Source organism: Sporobolomyces salmoneus, assembly GCF_050403485.1.
Source record: "Sporobolomyces salmoneus JCM6883 DNA, S_salmoneus_JCM6883_v1_ctg29, whole genome shotgun sequence".
NCBI classification, from domain to species: Eukaryota; Fungi; Basidiomycota; class Microbotryomycetes; order Sporidiobolales; family Sporidiobolaceae; genus Sporobolomyces; species Sporobolomyces salmoneus.
The window spans coordinates 119,580-142,847 of NW_027481134.1; the positions used below are offsets into that span (position 1 = coordinate 119,580).

Consider the following 23,268-nt stretch of genomic DNA (forward strand, 5'->3'; position numbering starts at 1 on the left):
GGCGTCGTTGCTTGCTCGCTATTCGCGCTTGTCAATTGTTGAGTTTGGTATTGATTCTCTCTTTGCAAGGTAGAGTTTTAGCGCAAAGCGGGAGGCAAATCTTCCAAACTTCCATCTGTTCCGACCTTGAATTGCGGTTTCATTCCCTCGCTGTCGCAAGTAAGCCAGCGTCAGCAATCGTACCGTTACCGAGCAAAGAAGAGAAGACAAGGACCGACATGTATTCTTGATTCTTTAGATTGTTTTTCAATGCGTTGCGTATCGCGAATAACGCATGCTCTCGCAACGCTGATCAGCGTGACCATCGAGGTTAAGTATCGAATCGTATCGATATGAAAGAAGATGAGGAAAACTCACTAGGGTTCCTACCGTCGATTTGACATAATCCCAAAAGTAGCCCTAGACCACCGCTCTCCCTGATCAAGTCCTGATGTTTCATGATGATGACTGACCTTCGAACATCGTCATTCCGAGCTCTCTGCGAGATGTTTGTCGGAGGAATTGGAGTTTGAAACGAAACGATGCCCAAAAACTTGACGCAGATCAGTTTCATCTGTTGGAACCCTGCCGAATCCAAGGTCACATCTTCTCCATCTTCCACCGTTCGTAGAGTCGGTATCGAAGCAGGATTATCGGGATCGATTTCCGATATCTTAGCCGTCGAGTTCGGTGGTGGTCGAGCTGAAGGCGCTGGTATCGAAGTCGAAGAGAAATGTAGCAACCCTGTCGCCGCCACGAGCTCCCGAGTTCAGGGTGATCACGTAGCCAAAGAAAGATGAGAAGGAAAACTCACGGACTACCAGTTCTATCGCGCTTCCCGATTCAGCCTGCAAGCCCGTCTCGCCGTCTTCCCAGTCTTCTTCGTCAGGCTCCTCGACTTCCAGTCGTTTCTGGAGGCCCCGATCGATCCCCAACCCAATCTCGCACAGGCAATGCAGAACCAATACGACGGCTTGAAATCCTAAAGCATCGGATCGTTCCCGCTCTTCCTTGCCCAACAAGTTCTCCGCCAAGGTTCTCAGCTGAGAGTGAAGGAATGGGAGCAGAGAGGTCAATACGACGAGAGCCGAGGCAGATGGAGAGCTGGACGAAAGTTGAGAGGACAAGTAGCCGTCGAGAAATTTGAGGAGCACAATCAGTGTTTCCGAGACGACGAATCCGGGCAGTCTAAGCACCAAAGCGATGTCAAGTGTGTGAGCTCGAGGCAACCGCAGGAAGAGGAGGGCGGCCCACAGATTACTTACAGCTTGTGGGCAGAATACGTCTCGGGGAAAACACGCGATTCGATCAATTGTTTGACAATGGCGAAGCTATACACCGGAATTCAGGGATATCAGCATGTGGAGACTGACGAGAGAATGGAATCAGCGTGGCCGTATGGGAAATGAGATCACGATAGGCTGAAGAGGTCTGATCCGTCCTCGTTGATTGGTGCCGGCCGTTCTTTCGAATCGTTGTCGTATGTCACCGATACAAGCATCATCATTCGGTCCAGAATCGCCGAGCCAGTTTTCGAAGTGCCTAGTAACAACCTAAATTACGCGAGATGTACAATCAAAGAACTTTGCGTCAGCCTCGTAGGGCGCTCTCGCCTCGAGTGAGAAGGCGAAAGAGACGTACGCTCGTTCTGGACTCGAGTGGATCGAATTCAGCAAGAAGACTAGGACAGCTTGTAGGGTTGGTTCGTCAGGTGTAGCCAATAAACGTCTGTTCGTTCCATAATCGTGAGAACGTCAATGTCTCTGCGTTTTGGTACACTGTCGAGAAACAACAGTGACGGAGGAACAGAGAGCGAAGGAGAAGGAGATACTTACTGAAGTAGCTGATCCGATTCTTCCGCCTCGAGTCTCTTGGGGAAATAACTAGAACTTGCTGACGGGTTCGAGGTGACGAGGTTTGCGAGAGCTTGACAGCATGTTCTTGTCATCGGTTGATCTATTATTGTTGAGAGACAATGCGAGTCAGCTTGTTCAAGGATATGTAAGAAACCCGAGACGAGCTCACAGAGAGGGTCCTCGAGATTGAATAGTGAGGAAGAAGTCAACAAGATGGATCTCAGGTGAGGTTCGATGTGCTGCCTGCTCGTCAAAGGGAAGCATAGAGATGAGCGAAACTAGAAAGGGGTCAGGAAGAGGTTGGAAGACTGACAGAGCTTGAGATTGATTGTAGTTGTCCATCGTGGTGAGGCCTATCAGGAAAGCTGACAAAGCCTGTATAGCTGGTATCGCAGCTTTGCTTTCATCAGAATCTTGATTCGAGGAGAAACGCTTTGCAAGTCCTTGCCAAGTCGAACCAAGCGCTTCCCAAAATCCGGCTACTCGACCATATTCTTTCCTGGGTAACGTCGATGTGTCAGTATGGTTGTCCTTCGAGGAATGTAGCGTGATTCTGACCTGGAGGAGGGGATCGATCGAAGGTGTAGCCTAGCCGGTCGCACAAGCTGTACGAGGTCTTCGGATCCAGTAGGGTTCGTAGAGTAGGCCTTCAACTGTTCTCTCAACTCAGCCGGACTCATTCCGAGAGACGTATCGAATGACAATTCAAAGGAAGAGATCAAAAATTCAGGTTGCTTTTCTCCTTCAATCCGTTCATGCTAAACGACCCCGAAACCGCCTCGACCGATGATCTCGCAGCGGCAAGGGCAGCGAAGCGACCTAGGCTCGATTCAGAATCGAAATCGAATCCTCCCGCATCTTCTCCGTCCTCTTCGAGAGCGTCATCTTACCGCTTGAAGCTATCAGTACAAGGACACAAGAAAGCGATATCGTCGGTCGCATTCAGTCCGAATGGCCAGTACTTGGTTTCTTCGTGTGAGTCGCTTTATTCTGCTCTCGCCGTCTCTCTCCGTCGAGCTGTGCAGGCTGATCATTCGTGTCCTCATGTCCCAGCCGGAGATACTCCGATACATCTTCATTCGTTACCTTCCTTCCACCTCTACCGCTCATTCAATTCGCATACTGCAGGAGTTTCTCATGTTTCCTTCTCCGCCGACTCGACCCTTCTCGCTTCCGCCTCCGACGACAAGACCGTCAGGATCTGGGAGCTTGACCCGACTCTGTCCTTGAGTCATCGAGCGTTGGGAGTGTTGGGCAGCGAAGAAACGAAACCAGAAGAAATGGCGATCAGGGTACTCAAAGGTCACTTGTCAGCAGTGTTCTGCGTCGGTTGGAGTCCGAGGGGTGATCTCATCGCGAGTGGGGGTATGGACGAAACCGTAAGAGTATGGGACGTACAAAAAGGTGAGATTTCTGTCTCTCTCGTCTCGTATTTCGTCAGCGGCACGAGGCTTATTGATACTTGTTGTCTCTCTCTCTCGGAGGTAAATGCATGAGAGTACTACCAGCACACTCTGAACCAGTTAGCTCGGTGCAATTCAGTCGGGATGGTACAATGATCGTTTCGGGATCGTGGGACGGGTACATGTGAGCAACGAGTGTTCCTTTCCTTCGCAGAGTTCTTCGCGATTTGTTGACTTTGTCCTGATCATTGAATATAGTCGAATATGGGACACTGCGACTGGACAATGTCTGAAAACTCTCGTCAATGAAGACAACGCACCTGTGTACGTCCCTCTCGCTCTCTCGTCCCCTTCAGTCTGACCCATTCTCTCTCGCGCTTCGGAGAACGGCTGGTTGACCGTGACTACTTGGGAAGAACAAACAGCTCGAACGTCCGATTCACACCCAACTCGAAATTCATTTTCACGTCAACTCTGGATTCGACGATCAGGCTCTGGGATTACCAGACTGATAAAATGTTGAAATCTTACGCCGGTCACGTCAACCGCAAGTACGTTATTCTGACGTTTCGCATTTGCAGAAGCGCTGTTGACCTGACCAGATTCCGTTTCGTTCTCAATTGTCGCTACTAGATATTGCATACCGAGCGTGCTTACGAGAGATGGAAAATATCTGATTGCTGGTAGCGAAGAAGACAACAAAGTGTTTATATGGGATCTACAGACTCGACAAGTTGTCGATTCTTGGGAAGCTCACAAAGGTGCGGTCCTTCTCGCTCGTCAGGTCTTGTCTAGCGTACTCAAACGTGTACTGACAGCCTCTGCCATCATGGATTGAACAGATGTGGTCATTGCGTTGGCGTCTCATCCTACTCTGCCGATCCTAGCTACGGGAGCGCTGGAAAAGGTATGCCTTCTCCTCTCCCACCCCTTACGAGGTCAGGATTAACTCTCAGTCTTTGACCCCCCACCTCATAGGACAAGACAATCAAGATTTGGGTTGATGTCAGTGAGGGAGCAGGGAGAGGAATGGGCTGAGCGCAATCGGAACCGACTCTTCCACTCCCTTTCTTTGCGTAGCTCGTGCGCGAATACGGACGTGAGGAAATCAGTTCGAGATACAACGAGTGGGAGATACAGAATTTGCGAACTATCTATGTGCGGAGGAAGTTAGAAAGATTTAGGCGCTAACGGAACTATCGTGAGCGCCAGAATCGGCAGTTTTGAAAGAGAGGAATCCGGTCCATAGGATGCCAAGAACTAGGGAAAGACGGAAGAGAATCAGCTCAAACTCTCGCTGATTTTCATGCGTAGAAAGCGGGAGAAAGCTCACTGGATCCGAAGGGAACTCGATACCTCAAGGGAACGTATCTGAAGTTGATTAATTGAAGGATCGGCCAAACCTACAAGTCCCTTCTCCGACGTCAGCGCGTGAGCTGGAGAATAGAAGACCGAAGAGATAGAAACTCGCCTGCCAGTTGACGAAGAGGATGGGCCAGTAGTTGTTCTTGATCTTCTCCTGCGTTTCTTCGCCGTTCAACCCTTCGAGAAGACTCATGGAGAAGAGGAAAATGAGTAGAGAGATTGGAGCCCTATCGAATCGAAACATGCGTTAGATTCCATCGTCTCGACGGGATTCGAATCGTGCTCACATTCCGAGCTGATCTGCCGCTACGCGTTTCAGTAGTGCTTTGAGCGATACAGCTCCCTCTGTTTGGACTACCGGAGATCCAGTCGAGGCCACTTTCGGTCCACCTCGTTCGAACCTCGCGCCTTTCGGGAGTTCCTTTTCGAGTTCGGGGATTGGGAACTTGTCGAACTTTTCGTCGAGCGGTGCATTCGATGGCGCAGGCGGCACTGTTCTCAGAGGGAAGTTGACTTCGAGAAACTCTGAAATCGAGAACGAATTTCATGAATCAGCTCCTCCTCGAGGTTGCAAGGGAGCAGATTCATTGAAAGCTTACTGTTCCATACACCAGCTAAGGGACCCATTGAAGCTCCAAACACTGCGAATCGAAGGGTACGGGCTGCATCATAATCGATTCCGCTCTTTTTCCAGGTGAGAACAGGGTGATCAGCGCCTGAATGGGAGTGTCAGAGCACTGATGTACTCACAGACATTGCCAAGGCCTGCGCACCGATGTCTCCCATACTCATCAAGGTAGAGTTTGCAATCATCAAAGTGAGTGAAGGGTTTCGTTCAAAGCTTCTAGTATAGATGCGTAGTAGCTTGGACATGGTGTGTGTGGACCTCCTTGTGGGTCGATTGAAAGGTCGCAAGTAACCAGCGAAGTCGAAGAGAGGAAAATGGTGATGAAATCAAAGATTTTGAATTTGTTTCAGAAGTTTCACTTTCTCGGGGCGGTCCAAAGACATTGAGAGGGGTACTTCGGTAATTCTGCAGGGGGCTTCGGTAATTCTGCAGGGGGCTTCGGCAGGACCTGTGTCGAACTTTTCAGAATTCCAAGTCTTTGTGAGATTCAGAGACGGTCTGACTGACTCTCGAGTTCCTCGAGCGATTCGCTATCCTGCAAATGACTTGAAACTGTCTCAGCGTCTCGGTACTACACTCTGCAGCGGCGCTGTTGCCTTGAGAGCTCAAGAAGCGGTACTAGGGACGCGAAACTTGCCTCGGTTCTCAGCTTCTTTCTGTAGGTCACAAAACACTCTACGCTTCAGACACTCGCGAGTGTGTCGATCGTAGCGCGAATTGCTGTGTCAAAGATAGTGCGCGCCGTTGGAAAAGCTTTGGCGGCCGCCCGACCAGCCTTTCGCTTTTCAGCTCGGTTGCTTCTTTCTCAAGACTATCGCATGGTTGAGAGCGTTTGCTTGTCTGGATAACTTCTGCATTGACCGTTTCGAGAAATGACTTGGTCTCTCAGGTGCACATATGACTTTTACTCTGCCCTAAGATCGTCAAGAGTGAGCTTGATTGGGCGCAAGCTGCGAGAGCACTCAGAAAGAGCGTTTCTGAAGATCACCTTTCGACCACTTTTTCCTCAATTTGCTCCTTTTCGTCATTCGCAGGTGCACTCGGGATTTTGATGATTACCGCAGAGGGTTAGCCACAGCGAACATCCTATTCCGAAGCGATTGCAGGTGGTCCGTACAGGATTCGCAAGCTACTCATGGAGAACTCGCTTAGTGAAGTAGCACTAATCATCTGCCTCGGGTTCACCATGTACCGGTACCCCATTCTCAGCCTGAAACTTGCGCTTCAAAAAGTTCGTGATATTCTTTGTGAACATCTGTCAAGAATGGTGGTTCTCAGTGAGCTCGCTCGCTTTGATAGTTTTTTCCCTTTGGATTGTTTCCTCTTTCACTTTCTGAGACCTTAGATGTCTCGCTCTCTCTATTTGCTCTCTATTTGTCACTCTCTCATTGTTACTCAGCTTTTGCCGAGGAAAACTCCCTTGCTTATGTTTTTACTTCCCTCTCGAAATTTTCACGCACTCCTCTCTCTTTCACCTTGTTCTACCTTTTCCGAACAAGGCCTGAGTAGCTCGTGATAATATCATGCTACAGCTGGAGTCTCAGTGGGCGCTACTCTTTCCCTGAAAACGGACCAAAGCGAATGCGAAACAACCCTACCTTTCCACTTTTGCATCTGAACTCGAGTTCTTGCCACTGCAACCAATAGCGAGCTACTGGAAACGTCGGAAGCGTGGGCTCCGGCCTCTAAGGAAAGCATCCTGGCTTGATAAGGAGCGAAAAGAGCAGAGACGAATTTTGCGAAACAGCTGACTGCGACCTCATCAGTCGACTTCAGCTGCAGCCGTCCTAAGAGCTGTTCCTTGACGTCTCAACGCGCCTGTATTGAGAGCGTCAGGCGCGATAAGCTACAGTACCTGCTTGCGCTTGGCTCTCTCGCACAAGAAAAAGGGGCCTAGCTTGCTGCAGCAGCTTCGTATTGGTGTAGTCCGTGATAGAGGCCATCTGGGTGATGCTAAGATCATTCTCACCCCGGGCGAGAGTGCTCTCTCAACTACCAATGCAGAAGCGCCGCACTTCAGAATCCGTCTCACCAAGTCATTTGTGAGTTGTAATAGCTCACACTCGGGTGTGTAAGAGATACAGCCTTCACCCATCCGGCGATCCCCTCTCTTTCGTGTACAGAGGCGAAGAGCATGCACCTGCTGAGAATTTCGAAAATTCGAATACGCTCGTAATTGACCCAGGAGATCTCTCACCGTTGTGACGCTCTCAGAGAATCCCGAGAAGTCAATGCAGAAGGTATCCAGACAAGCAAACGCTCTCAACCATGCGATAGTCTTGAGAAAGAAGCAACCGAGCTGAAAAGCGAAAGGCTGGTCGGGCGGCCGCCAAAGCTTTTCCAACGGCGCGCACTATCTTTGACACAGCAATTCGCGCTACGATCGACACACTCGCGAGTGTCTGAAGCGTAGAGTGTTTTGTGACCTACAGAAAGAAGCTGAGAACCGGGGCAAGTTTCGCGTCCCTAGTACCGCTTCTTGAGCTCTCAAGGCAACAGCGCCGCTGCAGAGTGTAGTACCGAGACGCTGAGACAGTTTCAAGTCATTTGCAGGATAGCGAATCGCTCGAGGAACTCGAGAGTCAGTCAGACCGTCTCTGAATCTCACAAAGACTTGGAATTCTGAAAAGTTCGACACAGGTCCTGCCGAAGCCCCCTGCAGAATTACCGAAGCCCCCTGCAGAATTACCGAAGTACCCCTCTCAATGTCTTTGGACCGCCCCGAGAAAGTGAAACTTCTGAAACAAATTCAAAATCTTTGATTTCATCACCATTTTCCTCTCTTCGACTTCGCTGGTTACTTGCGACCTTTCAATCGACCCACAAGGAGGTCCACACACACCATGTCAAAGCTACTACGCATCTATACTAGAAGCTTTGAACGAAACCCTTCACTCACTTTGATGATTGCAAACTCTACCTTGATGAGTATGGGAGACATCGGTGCGCAGGCCTTGGCAATGTCTGTGAGTACATCAGTGCTCTGACACTCCCATTCCGGCGCTGATCACCCTGTTCTCACCTGGAAAAAGAGCGGAATTGATTACGACGTAGCCTGTTAGCACTTTGAGGCTGATTGATTGCTCAAGGCATGACCATTTGTTGACTTGCTGTTGCCACAAGAATTGACACAGGAACATTGAGTCTCGCAACTTTTCTGAACTTGTCTTATCTGGTCAAAGATGGAATTCTTTCTGTGATTCCAGTCGCAAACGGACAAGCCCAGAAGGTGGCCTCCCCATCAGACAAAAGGGAGAACTCCTAACTGCATTGCTTCGTCCTGAACTATCTCTGCTCCACGTCCATCAGCACCATTGTAGACAAAAGATAATGGGGGAGTTCAATATCAAGACGTTGATGGATCCCATTCCTTTGGGGGTCTGGATTACAGGGACAGTGTGACGAAAGGGCTTTGGTGCAACAACAATCAAGGCTTTCACCAAACATGTAATGCCAAGCCCAAGGGATATTATATACACACAATAGAACGCGGCAAGTGATAAACAAAGTGTGCAAAGAGTTATCAACCTGTCAATCACTGTCACCTCAAAGAAGCACACATTCAGCTATATACGCACAGCTTGACCTCCTGGCCTGTCTACCTTCATACCCATAAGAACTCAGCCTGTGCCTACCTTGGTTGAGCCCCAACTGTCTCTTATGTTGTGTCAGTGTTGGATCAACTGTGTTCGCCTCAAATGGAGAGGGAGAGAGCAGGGTATCATTGTGCCCCTTTTTTGAGCTAGACGGTACAAGTCAAAACAGCACACGTGTGAAGCATTTCTAGAACAGGACAAGAATGAGAGTATGCATGAGTTAAGAGTACCACATGCAAATGAAGCAGTTACAGGCATGAAGCCATCTTGTGGGATTTGGATTGGTGGTACAGTGCTCCCTCATCACCACGAAACGACTACATGGTTGTGTCAGAGTGCTGTGAGATAATGGGCAGCCGCTTCCGTGAGCTCTCTGCCTATGTGCTCATTGAGCTGTGTAAATGGCAAAGCACCATCTGATCAGTCAAGCAGTCTACAATATATGACAGAGAGTCTACTGGCAGGTCTCAAGTCAGAAACCAAGAATGACAGACTCTGCTGCCTGGGTATGTCTCCCTGGATAGGTGGTAAAGCTTGTCTTTGTTGCATGTTTGTGTCCTGAGAGCATACAAGTGAAATCTGAAAGGATACCATGAGACTGTGCGCAGTAAAGATGCCAAGTGTGATGAACAGGAAATGCAGGACATAACGGTGGGAAACCCTTACGCAATGCCAAACGCAGTAACAAACAGCTCAGTGAGGTAACAATCAACGACAATCGGGAATCCAGTCATATTGCTGACCTCCGGCAAGTGGGAGATGATGACATACTGAAGAGCTGGAGCCCAGATTCGCAGATGATTACAAATTGGTCACAGCGCGCTTGATTTGTAGAACGAGACAGGAAGCATGGCAGGTCTCCCACGTAGATTGCAGCTCTATAAGTGACCTGCTCCGAAGAACACAAACATGTGTTAATTCCCTTTGCACAAACTCGGGCGCATCATCTTGAAGCAGCATTTATTTGGAAACAGCAACCAAGTAGTCTGATATGCCTGCAGGTGTCGAGACGAGAGTGGCGTACGAAAACACGCAAAGATTGGTGACTCCTTGCAATGGTCCTGACATTCAGAATGATTGTCAACTTTGGGTACAGGGCTGACACTCGTCCAACCATCTAGAGACTATTCAGTGAGTTGTTGCTGGTAAGCAGAACTAGTGTTGCGGATTGGAGGAAGCGCGAAATTGTTCACTCATTTGATACAGAAGCGCTCAGAAGTTGGACAGGTAGAACAGTTTCTGGATCACATCTTACTGGCAGTAGCAGGCAGTCACGGAACAGACTCAGAAACTGAGGAAGAAAAGGGCTGGTTTTGATTCCTGTGCATGCAGAGTTATCTTTTCTTCTGTCTTCTTCACAACCTATAACATTTCTCTCAGTTGTGACCCGGCAGTGTCGTTCCCTGTTGCCTCAAGAGGGTCTAGGCCACAGGTGTCTGTCATTGACGGGCTCCCTGTGAGGGATACTAAAGGAAGACCACGTGTAACAGAGCCATGCAGCAACTGAGGCCAAGTTCACCAACAGAAACCCCTCTCTACCTCCCAAATTGCTGGATAGTAAGATTGAGGGCTACATGCAGCGCTATAGTAGCATGAAGCTTTCGGGACAAATGCTCTCTCCTATCTTGTTTTGGGCCGGAATCACGCAGCTTTCACTGAGTGAATGTCTCGACATACTTGTGTGATGCAGAGAAGCAAGGGAAGCACACGTAAGGCCACAGCGTAGCCGTACAGTATGATAGTTTCCCCTCCCAGTTCGTAGAGGGCAACATCACACTAAGGAGATAAAACTTGGCTTTGACTGCTGCTCTGTAAGCTGGACTCAAGTCTGCTGCACAGATCCCTGATTGGTCTGTGTGCAAGATAGAGAGTCCCAGAGGTCGTCTGCCAGTCCAGGAGTGGCGCTGTCCTAGCCCTCAAGTCTGCCTGCCTCTCTGTTGCCATAGATACAATGTTATCTCTGAACACTTCCGAGGATAGAAGCTGACTTGATACATCGCTCCAACCCCTAGCAATGGACACGCTATCATGCTGAATTGAGCATGGCCAGCTACTTAGGGCGCTCCTGTCTTGCTTGAGCTTTGGGGGCAAAAGCAAGACTGGGTCCACAATTTTTGCCAGATAAGCTCTGATAACATGTTGTACGGCATGATGTGACAGCGTTACAGCATGTGGTTCCTTGATCGCAATATCAAACATTGTGGCTTAGTGGCTAGAGCAGCAATTCTGTACACTATGAGACCTGTAATTAAAAATCTCAGCCTCCCCATGTCATAATACTCACAAATACTGCTCGCTCCACGCGTACACAATAGACACTTCATTCGGTCCTGCATATTTCATCGATGATGTGTGTGCTATCCACCTTGGTCTCCAGAACAGGTCACGACCTGAACTGTCCAGGTTAGTTAAATCGAGCAAAGTCTGCACTCAGAAAAGTTCAAATACTATGATACAAGATGTCTTCCTTCTCATCATCTTCCCACCTGTCTTTGCTGGTGTTTATCCCTTCCCTTGTCGCCAATACTGAGCTGGAACCTTTGTTGCGTCTTTCTTGCCCCTCGACTCCATTGTTGAAATGAATGTGCGGGAAAGTACGGAACGAAACACAAAGAAAGAAAGAACGATCAAAGCACAAGGAAAGGAGAGTGGGTAATTGGAAGTCTCACTACAAGAGTGCAGCAGAGGCAATTAACTCCTCTCCTGGTGCGTCTGCTCTCCTAGCCGTCTCTTTGTCCACCCCAAGACTGACAACTCTTCACCGACGATTTGCGCACCTTAGCGTCCGTGCTTCTTGCCGGATCTGGAGCTGTAGTTTGGTCTTAACGTGGATGATACAGGAGATGGTGAAGTTTGCAACGTCCGCCATATCTCCCGAGCACCTCGTCTCCTGTTCCCTTCTCCCGTGCATGATCCTACTTCTCTCCTCCATTGTGTTCATTCCAATGTCCTCTTCATCAATGTTGCCTTGTCTGGTGAAGCTCACTACGTAGTTACCTCTGTGAAAGACGTTCATTCTCAGATAATATGGGGTGAGCCAATCACATGCAAGTCGGATGTCTTCTCGGCTTTTTCTCAGTAAAAGCTGAGAACGACTCAGGATCCAAGATCTAGAGATTCAGACAACGGCGGAGAGTATATGTCAAACACTTTGAACACCTCCTCAAGCACGGAATTGCTCTACTTCACACTCCTTTCTGAGTAATCAATGTCGGTGAATCTCCTCACATTCCTCCAGCTCGACCTCCTCTTTGCTCCTACTCCTGCAACTCCTACCGCTTAACACATCACTCCTACTGCCATTCTGATCCAGATTGAATTGCCGCCTCTGTTCCTCCCTTCACTCCACCTCTTCAGCCTGTCTTCGTTCAAGAACGAGCCTCTCCGCCTTCAACGCCTGCTGTGAAACCTCCTCTTGCAGTCGATCCTGAATCTCCCAGTCATCTCAACCTCTCTGCCTTCGTTGTTGCCTCAAGGGAAAACTTGACGCTTCAGACAACAAATTCTCTCTTCTGACTTTAAAACCTCGAAATCATTGTGAAGCAATGAACGATTTGGACAGCGAAACGTGTAGATTAGGAGAAGAAGAAGAATTCAACTCGCTCAAGAGGAAGTACAAGGTCCACAACATTGTTGATCGATTGAAGGTCCCTCCAGGCGCAAAAATCCTTCGCTGTCGATTTGTCTATCAATGCAAGAAGGATCAATTCTAAAGAGTCAAATCTGAGAGGGTTTGACTTAATGCTCAAGGATTCGCTCAGCGTCCAGGACTCGACTTCAGAGAAACTTTCGCCCCTGTCGCCAAGTTCACCTCGATTCGAGTTCTCCTCGCGCTCGCTGCTTGACACAATCTCAAACTTCAACAAGCCGACGTTGACAAGGCCCACCTCTACGGCAAGCTGGAGGAGGAACTGTACATGCGAGTACCCGACGGAATCGATGGAGGGGATTATGCTGGAAAGGTGTTAAAGTTGGAACGATCTCTCTATGGATTGAAGCAAGCCGGTCGAGTATGGAATCATCGAATCCACGACTCTCTTCAGGCACTCGGTTACAAGCGAACGATCTCAGATGCTTGCGTCTATGTCAGGAACGAGGGGGGGACTTACCACTACATCGCTCTCTACGTCGACGATCTCCTCTTCGCCTCTCCTCACCAGCATAAGATTGAAAGAGTCAAAGATGGATTGAAGGAGGAGTACAGGATTAAGGATTTAGGCGATGCTGAGTTCATCTTAGGGATTCAAATTCAACGACGAGCTGACGGAAGTATCTTCTATTGGATTCAGGACTCTGTTCTCCAGTGTGAAGCGCTGGTAAGCATTACAGAGTACTAGAAGAAAGTAACAAGAAGTAACAGACCTGTTCTCCAGTGTGAAGCGCTGGAGAAAGGGAAAAGAAGTTGAGAAAATACCGGAGGTATTTAGATACAAAAGAGAAATGTAGAAAGTAATAACCAAAGTATCAAAAGAGGAATTAACCTTTTGCTTTCATGGTAGCGACTCTAGTGTCCGCCTAGGCTTCGATTGATCAAAATTTTTAAATGACCGATAAAAACCCCTTCTGACGCTATCCACCCGGTCCATCGGGACCCGGAGGTCCTTACGAACTACCTACGGGCTATATGCCGCCGCTCCCGTCCGCCTACGCCGCTCCTGACGCCTACGCTCTTCCCTCGCGAATTCCCTATCCCACACCACTTACCGCCGTTCCGCTTCATGCTCCACGCCCCGTCGTGTACTCGCCCGAACGTCCCCCTCGCCTTCCCGTTATACCGGAGACCCCGCTCAATCAACGCCCGCCGCCGTCTAACTTTGTACCACCGGCTTTCGTCCCTCTCCCTCCTTCGCTTTCCGCTTCTCACGCCTCGTATTCGCCTCGATGTACTCCTCCTCATATACTCCGCGTCCACCTTCCGTCTCTGCGCCTTATCCAACAACCTACGAACCCGCTTACTTGACATCTCGGCCTCCACAACCCGTTCTCGACCGTCGCTCCTCAAACTGGATGACGAACTTCAAGACGTTGATGAAGGCGGCGGACCTGGGCGATGGACCAACTGCAGAGAATTGGCGACAGTGGGAGTCGGAAGTGAAGCGGCAGATCGGGAGGATTTATGGATGGATGGAGAAAGGAATACTGGAGGGGACGGTGTCAAAGTTGAATGTCGACTCGATCGATTTCGAAATCGCACGCGAAAACGTGCGGGAGTTCCTGATGATCGCCGCTCCCAACATGGCTTCGTCATTCTCGGACAAGGAAGGCGACGAAATCTTTCCCTCCCTTCGCATTCGCTTCGAACTTCCCACGGCCTCCTCACAACGTTACGTCGATTACGTCGAAATCACTTCTCTTCGACACGATCCTTCCACTCCGATTCAAGATCACCATGACCTCTTCATGAAGAAATGGGCCGCGCTCAACCGGAAATATCGACTGGATCGCATCGACCGCTCGAACGGGACGACCTCGCTGGGATTGCTGGCATCGACGTACTGGTACCTCTGGATCCGGAGATTGAAGCTTTCCCTCCCGACGTCGCTCTCGACACCTACAAGTCGACCCTCTGTCCCAAGTATCTCACTCTGATCGCCCAATCCCGTCTCACCTTCTACGACATCTCCCGTCTTACGCACTACCTCGCTCGGATTCAAGCCGAACTGACGACTGTGCAAGGTTCCGCGAACGCTCTCCCCGCATCATCTCCGTCTACATCTCGAAACGTCTCTCCCTCTCGACCTCCCTCCTTTCCCGCCTCCAATCGACCTCGAAATCCTTCTACGCCCTTACGAACATCCTCCTCCGGCGTTCAGCGCCCAGCCCGCTCTTCCTCCAAAGCCCCTCCCCCGACCCCTCCCATTCGCACCGGCGCTCCTATCGGTAAACAACTCCCTGAATACTCGTCCGCCGATCAAGTACCGAACTACGATAGGTGGAAACCGGGATTGTTCTACAGTAAGGAGGGAGTGTTCAAGTTTAGGGGAGGAGATAAGTGTTTCCAGTGCTTCGGCGCTGGACACTATTCGGAGGGATGTCCTTTGCGAGCGGACCCTGCTGGAGCTGGAAAGGCGAGGGCGAAGGTGTTGGAAGCGGTTGGGATCTTCATCACGCCGTCGTCGGCGAAATCTCTCGTTGCATACGGGAAGGATGAAGAAGAGTTTAGGAGACAGTGTGGGAATGAGGATTCGATATGGTACAATGGAGGAGATGCAGAGGCGAGGTTCATTACGGCGGATAACGGTAATCTTCCACCACTCGAAGAATTCGACTATTCCGACGACTCTCTCGGACTCGACGATTCCCTCGACAATCCCCCTCACCTCGCATCACCTACGACTCGACATGCTCGTATCGCTCGCGTCATCCCCAGTCTCGACCTTCCAGACCTCCCTCCCTCCGCCAAAGCTTTCGCCGTCAAATTGATCGATCGCATCACCCCTCAACCTAAAACCCGCCCTCTTCTCGATCGCCTCTCCTTCTCGAAGAAAGAACGTCGACAGCTCTCGATCAAGACCAAAACGACTCTCGCTCGACCACTTTCGGCGAGAATCTCGAAGAACTTTGCTCGACGGGTTTCCTCTCTCTCGTCAAAAGTCTTCATTTGGGATACTGGCGCCTCGATTTACATCACCGATCAGCTCGACATCCTCCACTTGTACGAAGAACTCCCTCCCTCTCGTCAAATTCGCATCGGAGGAGCTTGGGGAGGATCTGGAATGGCCGTTGGAAAAGGTACGCTCAAGACGGACTTCATCCTCGAGGACGGTCGCATCTCTTCGGTCGACATCCTCGACGTCTACTACGCTCCCGACATCGGCCACAACCTCCTCTCCGGTCTTCAACTCATGGCGCAAGGATTCACGACAACAAATACAAAAACGAAAGTCGATCTCTTCGCTCCGGATGGCGATCTCGTCGCTCATTTCAAGATCGATCTCTCCCACGGTTCAATCGTCGTCCCGGCACGTTGGATTCCCGCTCCTTTTCCCCCTCCGGTTCCTTCGCTGACCGTTTTGCCTGCTGTAGATCTCTCAACTTGGCACGAGCGACTCGGTCACGCAGGGAGACAGAGATTGGAGAAAATGATGGATGAAGATGTAGCTTTGGGTTTAGATTCGAAACGTGGTTCGTCTCTCAATTCTTGCGAGGATTGTTCGATGGGAAAACTAGAGAGAAATCCGGTCCCCTCGAAGGCTAGTCGTCGCACACTGAGGTTGGAGAACGATTACACATCGATGTTTGGGGAAACGCGCCGGAGATTGGAAGGAGGAACGGAGAAGAGTACGTGTTTGGATGTATCGACGATTACTCGAGATATCTTACGGTCGACGGAATGAAGAAGAAGTCGGAGGTGCCGCAGCTACTCGTGGATACGATTACGAAACTGGAGACGCAAAGAGGAGTCAAGGTCAAGATCGTTCGGAGAGATGGAGCGAAGGAGAATACCTCGAGGCAAGTCAACGAGTTCTTCTCGTCGAAAGGAATCGTCACGGAGGATACCGTCCCTTACGCGCACAACCAGAACGGCGTCATCGAACGGGTATGGAAGTCGGTAATCGGGATCGCTCGGACCTGGTTAATTCGAGCAGGGCTCCCTCGTTCGTTCTGGTTCCTCGCAGTTCAGGCCGCCTCGTACGTCTACAATCGGCTCCCTCACTCCTCGAACGACGATCGGTCTCCTTACTCGCGATTTTTCGGCTCGACTCCCGACGTTTCCCACCTTCGAGTTTTCGGTTCTGTCGCTCACGTCCTCATCGACTCAGCCCTTCGCGGCAAACTCTCTCCTCGAACGCACCGATGCATCTTCGTCGGTTATCTCGAGAACACGAAAGGTTGGCTCTTCTACCACATCGCGAGTCGGAAATTCATCACCGGAGTCAACGTCAAATGGTTCGAGGACAAGTTCTACGCCGATGCGCAGCCGGAGTGGTTACAGCAGGAACGAGAAAGTATTGCGCGGTGGAATCCGATCGCGGAGGAGGAGGATAGTGAGGAAGGGGGTGCCGATCAAGGGGGTGCGAAGAACGAGGAAATCGAGCAACGCTCGTCGGATGTAGGTTCCTCACTCTCTCCCTCATCCTCTCCTGCCCTCAACGAGTCCCCTCCGCTTCACCCGGATCCCGTAGTTCCCGATCTCGACACTTCCCCTGCTTGCGAGGAAATCCCTCCGGCGTCGATTCCTCCTTCACATCTCCCCGGTTACCGCCTCCTCCCTCCCGATGACGAAGACTTCTCGACTCTCGGAACGAAATGGGGAAAGAAGGAATCGACAGGTCGTCTCCGTTCTCGACCGAAATCGATCGCCAAAGCTCTTCGAAATCGACTTCTTCCCTCTTCCTCCGACCTCATCCATTCAATTTTCGCTACTGCCGCTCTCGATCTCTCTCTACAACCTTCGGACTCGACCGTCAAAGAACTCGCCGAGATCGAGGAGAACGGAAGTTTCGCACTCGTTCGCGTTGCGACCTCGACAAATCCGGATGCTCCCTCCTTCAAGACAGCGATGCTCCGCGAGGATAAGGCTCAGTGGATGGTAGCGGTAGATACGGAGTTGACAGCAATGAAGGAAAGAGGTGTCTTTGACGAGGAATTGGTGGATTTACCGCGAGGAGGAAAGGCGATCCCTCTCAAATGGGTTCTCTTAGTGAAGCGGGATGAGTTTGGGAACGTCGTCAAGTACAAGGCACAGCTAGTGGCGCGAGGGGATCTTCAACGACCGGGAATCGACTTTTCGGAAGTTTTCTCGTCGACGATTCGTTTCACCTCAATCCTCGTCCTCCTCGCTCTCGCTGTCACGAACGGATGGAACATACTTCAATTCGACGTTTCTACAGCCTTCCTTCACGCAAAATTGGACGACAAGCTCGAACTATTCGTCCGTCAGCCCCCCGGTTTCGAAAATCTCGAACAACCGACGAAAGTTCATCGACTTCGGAAATCCCTCTACGGACTTCGTCAAGCTGGTCGCCTCTGGTCCGAACACTTCATCGGCTGCCTGAAGGAGATGGGCTTTGAGCAGAGTAAGGCGGACGAGTCTCTCTTCGTCCGATGGAGGAACGGGAAAGTCGCGATCATTTCGATTCACGTCGACGATGGGCTCGTAATGGGAACGGACGACCTTCATTCGATCATCAACTCCCTATCTTTGAGGCTCGACAACAGCGTGAAGGAGGAACCTCTCGGACTCTTCCTTGGTGTCAAAATTGCTCGACACGAGATGGAACGATTTCGCTCGATCAAGCTCATTACGTCGACAAATTGGCCGAACGCTTCAAGTTTGATGGCGAGTCTCAACGAGTCTTCACTACTCCCTTTGACAAGAACACCGACATCTCCCCTCGACGCGAAGATGAACCGAAATTCGACGGACCTTATCGCGAAATTCTCGGAGCGGTCGTTTACCTTTCCACTTGCACTCGGCCCGACATCTCCTGCACGGTCTCCATCGCTTCCCGTTTCGCTTCCGATCCCGCTCCTTGTCATTTCAAGATCCTGAAGCGCCTCCTCCGATACCTCATCAACACTCGATCTCTCGGCCTTCGATTCATTCCCGGTCAACCCCTCTCCCTCACCGGCTTCTCCGACGCGGATCACGCTGCCGACCCCGATACAAGGCGTTCAATCACAGGGTGGGCCTTCACACTCGCTGGTGCCGCCGTCTCATGGCAATCGAAACGACAACCAACGGTCGCCCTCTCATCAACCGAAGCCGAAACCCTCGCTCTCTCTGCTGCCATCTGCGAAGCGATATGGTTACGCTCTCTCCTCACCGACCTTCGTTTCCCCCTGCCCTCTCCGACTACTCCTCGTGTCGACAATTCCTCCTGCATCCTTCTCGCTCATCACCCTACTCATCATCATCGGACGAAACATTTCGCCGTACACGCTCGATTTTCCCGCGAGAAGCTCGCCTCGGGTGATGTTCAGCTCGAATGGATTCCGACCGACCTTCAGCCTTCCGACGTTCTTACGAAAGGACTTTACGGGGAGAAACATAGGCAATTTTCCGAGGCGCTTGGCTTATCCGACGTCTCTCGCAAGGGGGTGTGTTGGAGGGTAGTGACAGATGGATGTGCGATAGAGTCGGATTGGTTTGAGGTGAGCGAACTGAGTGATTGACTTTGTGCCGCGCGTGAGGATTCACTTTCTTCCTCACGCAAGTCACTTCGTCTATTCTCTCAGGTTCGCTCTCTCCCTCTTTGCTGTAGCTTGTTTGTTAGATTGCTCACGCAAGTCACTTCGTCTATTCTCTCAGTCATTCGCACGTTTGCTTTCAACACCGCCAAGACCCCTATGGTTCCGAATCTCCAACTCGTTCCTGCTCCCGCCGATCACATCCCTTCTCCCGACGAAAAACGACGATACCTTCAAGCAGTCGGTTCCCTCATGTACGCCATGCTCGGTACTCGTCCTGACATCGCTCACGCCGTTGGAGTTCTCGGTCGTCACTCAGCGAACTCCGGTCCACTTCACTGGGCTGCCGTCGTTCATGTTCTTCGTTACCTCAAAGGAACTCTCGACTATGGACTCGAATTCAACCCGGACAACTCTCTTCTTACCGGATTCGAAGCCTACAGCGACTTGGACTGGGGTGCATGCCCGACGACTTCTTGATCAACTATGGGATACACCTTCATCCTTGCAAACGGAGCCGTCACCTGGTCGTCCAAACTTCAACCTCGTGTTACTGGATCTTCCTCTGAAGCTGAGTACATCGGTCTCTCCCACGCTTCTAAAGAAGCAGTCTTCCTCTCCCAACTCCTCGGCAAACTCGGATACCCTCTCCCTCATCCGACAACTCTCTTCGGCGACAACCAGGGCGCGAACGCACTCTCTCGCGACCCTCAGTTCCACAATCGCAACATCTCCGTCTCAATGAACACTTCGTTCGGGAACAAGTTCAACAAGGATTCATCAATGTTACGTACATTCCTACCTTCCAAATGGTCGCCGACGTCATGACAAAGTCTCTTCCTGCTCCTTCCTTCTCGATTCATCGATCGTCACTTGGTGTTCGACCCTTTTGAGCGAGGGGGGGTGTTGCAGCAGACGCTCTCACGGGATGATTCCTCTTTTGATACTTTGGTTATTACTTTCTACATTTCTCTTTTATATCTAAATACCTCTGTTAATTTCTCAACTTCTTCTCCTTTTCCGAAGCGCTTCCCACTGGAGAACAGAGTCCTGAATCCCATTGGAGAAAGGAGGACTCGATTGGATTTCCAGCAAACACTCTTCTTCAATCTCTACTTATTCTCTAAAGATTGAATCAGGTGTGTACATCTCGCTAATGGCTCTTTAAATCCCTACTCCCTCTCTAGAGATCAAAGCAGGACTTGCAACTCTGCTTGTGCCTCTTCCTTGGATAGTGTTGGTGGAGATATTGACCTTTGATTGACCTGATCTGGCCGCTTTCCGCAGTTAGCCAGCCCAACAGAGAGGACAAGCCAAGTTGTCTCAGCCTGGTAGACCTGGTTTGATCTGCCTTGTGGGTCAGGCTGGCTTTGATCTAGTCAGTTTTGTGGCCAGCCTGGCCATGAGCTGGCGGCTAAGTTGGAGACAGCGTGCCTCAAGTCACACTGCTGGATATACTCTCTGTCCCTCCACTAACTCTCTGTCATTGTACAACGTCAGTCTTGGCCAGGGGAGCTATACAAAATGCACAAAAAAAGAAGCAAAAGGTTTTGGGCCGAGGAGCCCTTGACGTGCGCTTTATAAGCCGGCAATGTGATGGGTCCGCATGTAGCGGCCAGCGTCTTCAATTGGAATGGGGTCATGGCGCAGTGGCAACGCGTTCGCTTTGCATCTTCGTCTACGAGTCGTCAAGTTTGTGATCTGCAAAAGGTCCGGGGTTCTTACAAAAACTACTCGCTCCGCGCTCGCACAATACTCAGGAGCCTAGTCAGTTTGCATACATATGCCGCGAGCAGCACAAACTCTCAGGTCCAGCGCCAAAAGAAACCTTGACCGTGCTCAATCGTGACTGACTCAACTTCTCTGGGGCTCAAGCAGTAATCTACACCTGGAGGAGATAAGATATGAGCTTAAATTTGATGACCCACAGAGCAGTCAGACAAGAAAGCTCAAGTGTGAAAATTCCTAATTGCAAGGTAAGATTCTGAGCGCTGACTCTGACTCTGGCCTTGCTGTTGGATCAGAAATGTACTGCTGGTGCACCTGCCTGTGAGAACAGGTTCTTGATAGGGGGGGCAGGTGCATTAAGCGTCCGTGTCGCGCACAAGATGTTGCAGCTTTCACATAGTCTCTCAACTGGGTCAATGCTCAAAGATCAAGACGTCACTTTCCCGCGCTTCTCCTCCAACATTTCTCTCTCGACATCAATTACTCTGGTATCCTCTTGTACAGTAGTGTGTGATGTCCTGATCACTTCTATAGCCATTATCTGCGCTATCCTGACTTGTGTCTCTCGACTTTTTGGAAAAGTGGAAGGTCAATACCTCAACCAACACTATCTGAGGAAGAGGCACAAGCAGTACTGCAAAGCCTAGTCTGATCTTTAGAGAATAAGTCAATGATCCAGAGAGCTACAGAGAAAGGTACACACCTAGATTGATCTCTAGAGATTAAATAGAGATCAAACCAGAGTGTGCAGTCACATTCATTTAAGTCCTCCTACCTCGCACATCCCAAGATCCCCAACCTGTGATCCAACTTTGTTGCAGCGTGACCCTTCGACATCTTCGCGTTTGCTCGCTTTCCTGACTCTCACAATCACTCAAGGAGCAAAGAAGATAAGGGAGAACGTGTGATGGTATTTATCCATTCCTCGCGAGAAAGCGAGAAAAACTGAGGGGAAAACAGAAGAAGAAGTAGTGGATTTACTGCGGTCAAGTCAGAGGCACAACAGGGAAAATGTAGAATCTATGCACTTCCTCGCGAAACCTTGTCGAGAACTGGCGAAAACAGAGACAAGAATCATGATCAGCGCGGGACCGAAAGGATGGCAAAACGAAAGAGAAACTTACTGGCTTGGTATGCAACTTCGGTGAAATCAGTTCCTTGGATCTCGGTACTGATACCGTTGAGCGATCGACGGAGAGCTTCCTTTGAGGATGCGTACACCATCTTTTCCTTAATTTTCGAGTTATCGGGCGACCTGATTTCGGTACGAAAAAGGATCCCGTCAATCAACAGATGGAGAGCGAGAGGGAGAGAAGAATCACTGACCAAGCGTAGAAGCAAAGCTTGTTTCGCTTACCGTCGCTGCCCTTCTCGTACTCGAAATCGTAGACGGCCCATCGACATCCAGTTTCGGGAAGTCCAGAGATGAATTCTTCGTAGTCGCTAGATTCGGATACGGTGTCGACTACGACCTCTTTGAGGTTATCGGAGAGTTTGAAGATGATGAACTTGGACTCTGGTAGAAGGAGGGGGAGTGAGCACGACAGTTGATCGACGAGTTCGAAAGGGAAGACGTACTCTTGCCGAGCTTGAGTTCATTGTATGCCGAGAGACACTCGTCGTTGACTACTACACCGGAAGACTGTCACAGGGAGGGAGAGGTGGAGAGATAGAGAGAGTTCCCGATAGATCAGTTGGAGAGTTCATCGACGTCTTGTGATAGATCCAGACTACTCCTGTATAGCTCGCGTACTGTAGCTCCACCTTCCCCCAGTGTCCAACCATCCATGCTTCTAGATCCGAGATCAAAACGCGTCAGACCTCCCCTTCGCCTTCCTTCTCTCGTTCCTTTGCCCTTGAATCGCGAGCCCGTCCATTGTCGTTCAGAAGGTGATTAAACGTACCATATTGTGAGGATGCGAAAGTTTCGGGTAGAGAGAAGAGCTTAGAGAGAGACGATCGATGAAACTCCCTCCCTTCCTCCTACAACTCAGTCCCCTCTTTCGACTGACGCAGATGGCACGACGTATATCAGGGTTACAGCGACAGGTCCTTTCGCTGTACAAGAGATCTCTACAGATGGTACAATCGAAACCTCTTGTACGTCCCTCCTCTCCCTCGCTCCGCGTTGTCCGGAGCTCGTCGAACTAAGCTATTCATTCACAGGATAAACGTCCTGCATTCTACCAATTCGTCGCGCATCAGTTCCGACACCCGACGGCAGGAGGAGGGGTGCGGAAGAAAGACGTTCAGACGATTGAATACCTCATGAGGAAGGGCGAGAAGCAACTCGAGAGTTACTCTTCTTCAGGGGTCAAGAATGTAGTATTACCGGAAGAGTCAGAAATCTGGCCCGAGGGATGGGTCGCGAAGGGAGGGAAAGAAAGGAAAAACCGCTGAACGGTGCTCAAATACTTCGAGACAAACGGGCGATCGGAGCATTTCAGCAAGCTATCGCGTGAGTGCAGAGAATTCGGAGACCATCGCCTTCTGTGCACGAAGCTGACTAGTCGCTATTAACAGCGATTCCCTCGTCAGGGCGCCGAGCTCCAGCTCAATCAGCGGCTTCCCGCTCGACG

General features: G+C 50.4%; 8 protein-coding genes across 8 annotated transcripts; 5 read left to right on the top strand and 3 right to left on the bottom strand.

Moving 5' to 3' along the window:
* Nucleotides 1-77: 77 nt before the first annotated feature.
* Nucleotides 78-2,515, bottom strand: CTR86 (Ctr86p; the record flags this gene model as incomplete). Its single annotated transcript, XM_076632694.1, has 11 exons — nt 78-150; nt 219-288; nt 358-723; nt 794-1,167; nt 1,245-1,310; nt 1,395-1,532; nt 1,621-1,707; nt 1,815-1,935; nt 2,005-2,078; nt 2,149-2,334; nt 2,394-2,515. 11 exons carry the CDS (start codon nt 2,513-2,515, stop codon nt 78-80), a joined length of 1,677 nt encoding a protein of 558 aa, XP_076487321.1.
* Nucleotides 2,516-2,590: 75 nt separating this feature from the next.
* Nucleotides 2,591-4,276, top strand: JCM6883_006154 (WD40 repeat domain-containing protein; the record flags this gene model as incomplete). Its single annotated transcript, XM_076632695.1, has 8 exons — nt 2,591-2,810; nt 2,889-3,239; nt 3,320-3,422; nt 3,497-3,562; nt 3,664-3,789; nt 3,872-3,999; nt 4,081-4,145; nt 4,217-4,276. 8 exons carry the CDS (start codon nt 2,591-2,593, stop codon nt 4,274-4,276), a joined length of 1,119 nt encoding a protein of 372 aa, XP_076487322.1.
* A 142-nt stretch (nt 4,277-4,418) lies between these two features.
* JCM6883_006155 (Mpv17/PMP22 family protein) lies at nt 4,419-5,476 on the bottom strand (the record flags this gene model as incomplete). The annotated part of the gene is made up of 6 exons (XM_076632696.1): nt 4,419-4,498; nt 4,572-4,641; nt 4,710-4,830; nt 4,891-5,128; nt 5,203-5,287; nt 5,354-5,476. The coding sequence occupies 6 exons, from the start codon at nt 5,474-5,476 to the stop codon at nt 4,419-4,421; spliced, it is 717 nt and encodes a 238-aa protein (XP_076487323.1).
* A 7,268-nt stretch (nt 5,477-12,744) lies between these two features.
* JCM6883_006156 (uncharacterized protein) lies at nt 12,745-13,164 on the top strand (the record flags this gene model as incomplete). The annotated part of the gene is made up of 1 exon (XM_076632697.1): nt 12,745-13,164. One exon carries the CDS (start codon nt 12,745-12,747, stop codon nt 13,162-13,164), a length of 420 nt encoding a protein of 139 aa, XP_076487324.1.
* Nucleotides 13,165-14,235: 1,071 nt separating this feature from the next.
* On the top strand, nt 14,236-18,946 carry JCM6883_006157 (uncharacterized protein; the record flags this gene model as incomplete). Its single annotated transcript, XM_076632698.1, has 3 exons — nt 14,236-15,924; nt 16,026-17,927; nt 17,990-18,946. The coding sequence occupies 3 exons, from the start codon at nt 14,236-14,238 to the stop codon at nt 18,944-18,946; spliced, it is 4,548 nt and encodes a 1,515-aa protein (XP_076487325.1).
* Nucleotides 18,947-19,120: 174 nt separating this feature from the next.
* JCM6883_006158 (Ty1/Copia family ribonuclease HI) lies at nt 19,121-19,789 on the top strand (the record flags this gene model as incomplete). Its single annotated transcript, XM_076632699.1, has 2 exons — nt 19,121-19,418; nt 19,533-19,789. 2 exons carry the CDS (start codon nt 19,121-19,123, stop codon nt 19,787-19,789), a joined length of 555 nt encoding a protein of 184 aa, XP_076487326.1.
* Nucleotides 19,790-21,709: 1,920 nt separating this feature from the next.
* On the bottom strand, nt 21,710-22,478 carry COF1 (cofilin; the record flags this gene model as incomplete). Its single annotated transcript, XM_076632700.1, has 5 exons — nt 21,710-21,741; nt 21,814-21,944; nt 22,016-22,205; nt 22,268-22,331; nt 22,443-22,478. 5 exons carry the CDS (start codon nt 22,476-22,478, stop codon nt 21,710-21,712), a joined length of 453 nt encoding a protein of 150 aa, XP_076487327.1.
* Nucleotides 22,479-22,705: 227 nt separating this feature from the next.
* On the top strand, nt 22,706-23,089 carry SDH6 (Sdh6p; the record flags this gene model as incomplete). Its single annotated transcript, XM_076632701.1, has 2 exons — nt 22,706-22,789; nt 22,856-23,089. The coding sequence occupies 2 exons, from the start codon at nt 22,706-22,708 to the stop codon at nt 23,087-23,089; spliced, it is 318 nt and encodes a 105-aa protein (XP_076487328.1).
* Between the last annotated feature and the right edge of the window lie 179 nt (nt 23,090-23,268).